The 7,476-nt window shown below is 40.8% G+C and overlaps 1 protein-coding gene across 1 annotated transcript; it reads left to right on the forward strand.

Annotated features, from left to right (window-relative positions):
• Nucleotides 1-493: 493 nt before the first annotated feature.
• Nucleotides 494-7,171, forward strand: ednrba (endothelin receptor Ba). The gene is made up of 8 exons (XM_044220125.1): nt 494-899; nt 1,704-2,183; nt 3,053-3,165; nt 4,060-4,264; nt 4,860-5,009; nt 5,432-5,565; nt 5,678-5,786; nt 6,421-7,171. The coding sequence occupies exons 2-8, from the start codon at nt 1,770-1,772 to the stop codon at nt 6,553-6,555; spliced, it is 1,260 nt and encodes a 419-aa protein (XP_044076060.1). The 5' UTR covers nt 494-899; nt 1,704-1,769; the 3' UTR covers nt 6,556-7,171.
• Nucleotides 7,172-7,476: the final 305 nt, after the last annotated feature.

A 7,476-nucleotide genomic window follows, 5' to 3' on the forward strand; every position in this document is an offset into this window, starting at 1 on the left:
GCTTCCATTCCAAACAGGTTAAATAAATAATGATAACAATTTACTTAAACCATGTTTGACAGATGAAGGCTTGCATGCAGGAGGGAGGGACCACTGTAACTTCTGCATTTTCTTAACGTGATTTCTCATTACAATGAGTAACAGCTTGGCAAATATGGTGAAGTTATCTACAATTTGCCTGCACACTGACAGCCTGATATGTAAGTGATATGATTGTTGTGGATGTAGATTAAAGGAAATTGTTCACTATCACATACTGGTAACAGAGTTTTCTTTCACTGTTTACCTTACAAAAGAGAACAACAGTAGGCTCAAACTAAACACATTTTAATAGGACAAATAAAATAGGAATAATCAGTCAGGAATATTAATGGCTGATGCCATTAGGGAATGAAATATACCATAAAAATAAAGTAAGCACTATAAATTCACCATACCAGAAACACAGTATAACTCCTTACAAACTGATTTATGATTTTACCCTGTTCCCTCCATTAAAGGCGCTCTGTTGAACACTAAATAACTTGTGAACATCCTGCCTGCCTTCCTCTGTCTTCCTCCACCCCCTCCTCTACATAAGAAGAGGAGGGGTTGGAGGACAGGGATCAACTCAGCAGACGCTTGAGACACTGAGACTGAGCAGTGAGTACTGGAGAGGAGTGAAGAGGAGGAGTGAGAGGAGCTGACTGGAGCCTCTGGATCACAGATCTGGATCTTTTTCACTTTGACACCAGTGACAGAGAAGACAGTTGCTGTTGGAGATGACTGGGCTGTCCCTGCAGGAACAACAACCATCTGCTTTGGGGACTTTTCTCTGTCCCGAGAGCTTGAGAGTTAGTGGGGAAGTCTGATCTAAAAGGCACAAATATTGGAGGATTTCTACCTCAGTTAGAAGTTAGGTAAGTAAGAGCTTAAACAGCAGTGACTGGAGAACATTAATTCACTGATTTAGGAACTGTACGGAAATGATTGGGGTGGTGAGGGGGGCTGAACCTTATGTATCTCTTTGTTAAAAAAAAAAGCAAGGCCCTCCCCAGGGTTATTAATGTCTCTTTTGACCTCCTCTTGACTACAACACACTCCCGCAAAATGTCAAAATAATATAACAGTGTTAAATTGGTACATTGTGCACTTCCATTTAAACCTTATCTTAATATAACATCTAATGTGCATCACCAATACATTAATAAAACCCCGATACAGAGACAGAACTGTTGTCCTCTGCATATGGAAAAGGACACCTTTATGAACCATGTTGCAAGTGAAAGTCTTTTTGATATAACTATTTATGTAACTATTAACTTTGTTGCAAAGGAAGGCTGAAATAATACAAATAAAAGATCCTTCCCTGATCTCTCAAAAAAGTCAGACTAACCTATCTTCAGCCAAAATAAAAATTATAATACCCCTTTTCTGATCCACTATTTCCCCCTAATAATTTGTGTACAGTTCATACTAACTAAAAATGACTATAATGTTTCTGCAGGGTGTGTCTGCAGATCTTAATTGTGAGTTTTTACTGAGGTTATATAGAGTGGGCTAAAGTCACATAATAAATCCTGGAGCCTAATAATAATAATCATTATATTATATTTTTATATTATCATCTAATAATAATTAGACAGTGAGGTGGTTTCTTTTTCATATGGAATAATAATAATAATAGCAGCCTTGAACAGAGTACTTTCTTGTTTGTGTTACAGGCGCACTCAAAGAGGATCAGTTGCGGCCTTGTTGGATAAAAGCCATATTTACAACTAAACTCCAGGATGAAGACTCATCTCCTCTGCTTGGAGTTACTCCTCTTGGCAGGTCACATCCTTGTGGCCAGTGGGCAGCTGGAGCCAAAGAAACAAGTGCCCCAGGACCCTCTTACTGTTACCCAGAGACTTGGGCTCGTAGAGAGAGGAGTGCAGGGTCCGGTGAGGCCCAACATCACCATGCCGCGCCGCCGGTTACCTCCCATGTGCACTGGACCCACGGAAATACGAGACACCTTCAAGTACATTAATACGGTGGTGTCCTGCCTGGTGTTTGTTGTGGGTATTATTGGTAATTCCACTCTGCTGAGAATCATCTATAAAAATAAGTGCATGCGTAACGGGCCGAACATCCTGATTGGCAGCCTGGCACTCGGAGACCTTCTGCACATCATCATCGGCATTCCCATTAATGTTTACAAGGTGAGCTATACCATTTAGGTTTATAGTGATCTTTTTGGAAGATTAACATTAGTTTTATTTCCAGTCAATTCGAAACTCCCTTAGCTTTTCAATCATTTTTTTGTTGCACTTTTGTTTTGTATAATACCCCCTTAAAGTTTATTACAATAACTTTTTACGGTCATATACAAATATTTTGCTGCATATTGGACTTTAAATCCTTCCCAAACACACCCTTTCCTAACACACACTCTTGAAAAGGGGCTTCCAAGTAGTTCCTTCATGTTATTACTTTTCTGGATTCTGAGCCCCTCTATATCCCATTATGTCTCTGGCATGTTATTTTGTGTCGGGCTCAAGGTGTGTGTGTGTGTGTGTGTGTGTGTGTGTGAGTGAGGGAGAGAGACAGAGAGGAGAGAGAGAGAGAAAGAGAAAGAGAGAGAGAGAGGGCCAAAGTATCTGTATATTTGGGTAAGGGGCAAGCATGTCAAAATAACTAGACTCAGTTGCATACCAGAGCAGAGATAGAGGAGATACAGGGCCACATATGATTCCAATTGATCTACACTCACATTCCAGACATGAAAAGTCCCATATTCTACAGGTTAAGCATAGATTTGTTGTTCTTGAAGAACTACCGTATCTCTCTGGGTTACGGTGCCTTGAGCTCCAAAAGAAGCCTCACTATGTTTTCAAGAAAAGACCAAAAACATTAAACCTGACAAGGAGACAAAAACAAAAGCTCTGGATGTTCATAGAAACCCAGTTCAGGTTTGCGCATATCTGGTCAACACTGGATGCCTGAGACTGGGGAAAACAACGATTTGCTTCACTCCTTCTCATGGTTTAACTCAGTCATCAACTCTTTCTGTCTCTGTCTCTCTCTCCAGCTCCTGGCGGAGGACTGGCCTTTCGGGGTGACTCTGTGCAAGCTGGTGCCGTTTGTCCAAAAAGCCTCAGTGGGGATCACAGTGCTGAGTCTGTGCGCTTTGAGTATTGACAGGTAAACCCGGCCACAACCAATGGACAACTCACCCTTCCTCTCACGTTAGCTCCTATTTTCATTTCCTAATGCTACGTCAACAGTCAGGAATTACAGAAATATGGTGAGAGCAATGACTTTTGACCTCCCTGCTATTGGCTGCTTTTAGCTTTGCTGATCTATATATTGACACATACGACTGTCAACTACATTGAGCTTGGGATCATCTGATCATTTTATTAAAATTGAGTTATTTTTACTTAGTTTTACTTTTGAAACTTAGTTTTCAAAAAAAGCCTTTACGGTTAAAAAGCTAGAGAATGTATGCTTCAGTTTTGTCAGTTGGAATGAGAGAGGGATGTGTGATACTCAATATCTCAGAATTAAACCAAGATAGATCCCGTTAAGGTTTCTGACAGAAATGATTAAAAGAATAGTGTAACATTTTGGAAAATACACTTACTCGCTTTCTTGCTGAGAGTTAGATGAGAAGATTGTACCACTCTCGTGTTTGTACGGTAAATATGAAGCTACAGTCAGGTGATGTTAGCTTAGCACAAAGACGGGAAGCAGGGCAAAACAGCTAGCCTGGGTCTGTCCAAAAGGTAAAATACTACCAGCACTTCTAAAGCACATTAATTCACACGTCTTATTTCTTGTGTGTTTAATCAGTACAAAAACCAGAACGTAAAAACAGAAATCTGTGGTTTTGGTGAGTTTTAGAGGTGTTGGTTAGCTAATTTAAGCTAATTGGCTGGTGGCTTTGGACACATTTACAGTACAAACATTACAGTAGTATCGATCTTCTCAGCTAACTCTCAGCAAGAAAGTGAATAAGTGTATTTCCCAAAACGTCAAACTATTCCTTTAATGTTCACTTGTTGGTTAGCTGACTACACATGTTGGATCTTCCAGGTATCGTGCCGTAGCCTCGTGGAGCCGCATCAAAGGGATCGGCGTTCCAAAGTGGATGGCTATCGAGATAGTGGTCATCTGGATATTATCCATCATTCTGGCTGTGCCAGAGGCAATAGCCTTCGACATGATCACCATGGACTACAAAGGAGAACACTTGAGGATCTGTTTGCTGCACCCCATGCAGAAAACTGGTTTTATGAGGGTGAGCTGTGACACACAGACCTTAGGAGGCATATCATTCAGTGTGGAGAAAAAAAGTGCGTGCTGACACAGCTGTGCACGCTGCAAACCTGCACATGCACATATAGTAAATACTGACACGTACAGACACACACGGAGGTGCAGATGTGCACACATCCTGACTCGTGTATGAATATATGTGCATATTTAACTTAAAAGCGCATACACTCAGTCATACTGTGAAAGCTTCCTGGCTAGATCAGGGTTAGAGTTTACAGACAATGAAAATAACTGTATATCACAGGAGTTTTAGCTCTCTTGGCAGAAAATACTGCAGCGTCTGTGTGCGTGTGTACATGTGTGTGTTCACGTGTCTTACATCAATCTTAAAATAACAACAACGTACCGTTTTGATTCCACTGAGGTACTTTGATGAATTGATTTTTAATCAAGTCTGGATTTGAGACCCACTCTTGAGTCCCTCACTCCGGTCCAGGTCAGACCAGGGATACGCTCCATTAAATTTACTTCTGCCATGTTTCACCTTTAACTTTAAGCTCTCTCATACAGATGTTTGCGCATAATCTAGTGCCGTTCTCCCATTTTTCTCTGTTTAGTTTTATAAATCAGCGAAGGACTGGTGGCTGTTCAGTGTATATTTCTGCCTGCCGTTGGCCTGCACTGCTATTTTCTACACCCTGATGACCTGTGAGATGCTGAGGAAGAAGAATGGTGTCCAGATTGCTCTCAGTGACCACCTCAAACAGGTTTGATGATGGCTTTCATCTTATTTAGTCCCTTTTGTTATTAATTACTGGCTGTCTTCATGTTGAGTGTTTAGAGTTAAATGACATGTTTCTAATTTAGTGGAAGGGCAAACACAAAACTGGAATATTTTATGTTCAAAGCTTTACACAATACCATTCATACATTCACAAGTGTGTCCTATTAAAGCTATAAAACATGCAGTTATGTGTTTTTACCACCAACTTTAATCCAGCCTAACTTGACACTTCAACTTACTTTGTCTTGATTTACGAAAACCAAACTTTTAGACAAAAAAATTTAGACGAAAAAATGTTTCACCATGCCCCTTTCTGGGCCAAAACTGTCAGTACAATATGTTACTATACAGTGATTTGTGTGTGTGTGTGTGTGTGTGTGTGTGTGTGTGTGTGTGTGTGATCAGCGAAGGGAGGTGGCTAAGACTGTGTTCTGTCTGGTTCTGGTCTTCGCTCTGTGCTGGCTGCCTCTCCACCTCAGCCGTATCCTGAAGCTCACCATCTACGATGAGAAAGATCCAAACCGCTGCGAACTGCTCAGGTATGGAAGAAAATACATGTTGCACAGTGCGCAAAAAAAAAAATAAACTTGATAATTTAGTAGGAAAATTAATGAGAGGTAGAAGACTAATGTGTCTCTGTAACCCTTTTAGTTTCTTTTTGGTGTTGGACTACATTGGCATCAACATGGCATCTGTCAACTCCTGCATCAACCCAATCGCCCTCTACATGGTCAGCAAGCGCTTCAAGAACTGCTTCAGGGTAAGGTGCAACTTAGTTGTAAAAATATGCCACGTGCAAAGTGAACATATCTTAAAGAAATAGTTTGACATTTTGGGAAATACACATTTGCTTTCTTGCCGAGAGTTAGATGAGAGGATTGATACCACTCTCATTTCCATACCATTAATATGAAGCTTTGCCACCAGCAGCTGGTTAGCTTTGGTTAGCACAAAGACTGGAAACGGAGAGAAACAGCTCTCCTCGCTCTGTCCGAAGGTAACAAAATCTGCCTTCACCTCTCGCTAATTAACATGTTATATCTCATTTTTATAATCCCTATAAAAAACTAAAGACAACAGATCGTGGTTTTCCGGGGGGTTATGTGACTGTTTCTTGGCCAGGCGCAGTAACTTCTTGTGCTAAGCTAAGCGAACTGACTGCTGGCTCCAGCTTCATACTGAGCAGATGGTATCAATCTTTTTATCTAACTCTCGGCAAGAAAGCGAATAAGCGTATTTTTCTATTTCAAACTATTTTGAACTACCTTTAAGGCAACAAAAAAGAAGGAATCACTTCTTTCGTTTACCGAGCTGTGAATACCGTACGCACACTTGCGCGTTTCTGTCAGCATACGCCTTGCAATCTCTCTGACTCACCTTTCTTCCTCTTCTAGTCCTGCCTGTGCTGCTGGTGCCTACCGGCAGAGATGCTGATGGATGAGAAACAGTTGTGCATGAAGCTGAAAGTCACAGAACGCGCCTCTGACCAGAGCAACTCCCGCATGACCAACAAATCTACTACAGGCTGAGGAGGGACCTAGAAGGGAGAAAGGAGGAGTTATGATGACAAAAAACTAAACTCAAAACTAAAATTTAAGTTCGGATGACTGAATGAGGATAAATGCCCATTGTTATCTCATCTACAACATCATATTTAACAGAAGTGCTTTTGGAAATCAGCCCTCACTGAGACGAAACTCCCTCTAACTTAAAACTCTGAACACTAGCCATTATGGACCACTGCACACTCTCCCTGTCCAAGAAGAAATAAGCATCAGTGCACTTCAAAAGTTGTATTCTTGGATAGCAAGTGTGCGACGTGTGAAGCAGGCAAACTGTAATATGTGTGTATGTATTGAGCATTTTGCCAACTTTATCACCTATTACATTATAGCCTTTAAATGTATTGTCTCTGTGTCATTTCCCCACTAGTTATTGAACTACTGATGTTGTGTCATTTCAGCTGTGTGACCATTCAGCTGTTGTATTATACTGTTCAATATTGGGCCTATTCTTGAGGTTTTATGCATTTCGTAACTGTATTTGCTCCACATTATCATAATCTGACTCCTTACCTTAGCTGGTATGACAAGAGGTAGGGGTTTCTTTTTGCAATAAATAATGAATAAAATAAATAAGAAACTAGTCAGTTTTGTACTTTTTTAAGAAAAGCATCAATTTTCTAGCCATTATCTGTTCAGACACAGTCATAATATGACTGTGAATGTTATAGCTTTGCCTGTTATTGTGGCCTGACTGTGTGTGTGTGTGTGTGTGTTTGCGCGTGTGTTTGAGTTAAGTGTGACGGCAGGCAGCATCATGTGATGGTGAATGCTAACACAGAACATTACTGTGATCTTTTCTCCCCACTTCTTCACTCCAGATACACACACACACACACACACACACACACACACACACACACACACACACACAGCACTGACCTGGGA

The sequence above is a fragment of the Siniperca chuatsi genome, linkage group LG13 (assembly GCF_020085105.1).
Source record: "Siniperca chuatsi isolate FFG_IHB_CAS linkage group LG13, ASM2008510v1, whole genome shotgun sequence".
In the NCBI taxonomy this organism is placed as follows: domain Eukaryota; kingdom Metazoa; phylum Chordata; class Actinopteri; order Centrarchiformes; family Sinipercidae; genus Siniperca; species Siniperca chuatsi.

What these genes read in the sequence shown, in the direction of transcription:
- ednrba (XM_044220125.1), top strand. Translation starts at nt 1,770, where the DNA reads ATGAAGACTCATCTCCTCTGCTTGGAGTTACTCCTCTTGGCAGGTCAC. An exon ending in AGAAAACTGGTTTTATGAGG is followed by an intron (nt 4,265 to 4,859) that starts GTGAGCTGTGAC and finishes TTCTCTGTTTAG; the next exon opens with TTTTATAAATCAGCGAAGGA. An exon ending in GCTTCAAGAACTGCTTCAGG is followed by an intron (nt 5,787 to 6,420) that starts GTAAGGTGCAAC and finishes TTCCTCTTCTAG; the next exon opens with TCCTGCCTGTGCTGCTGGTG.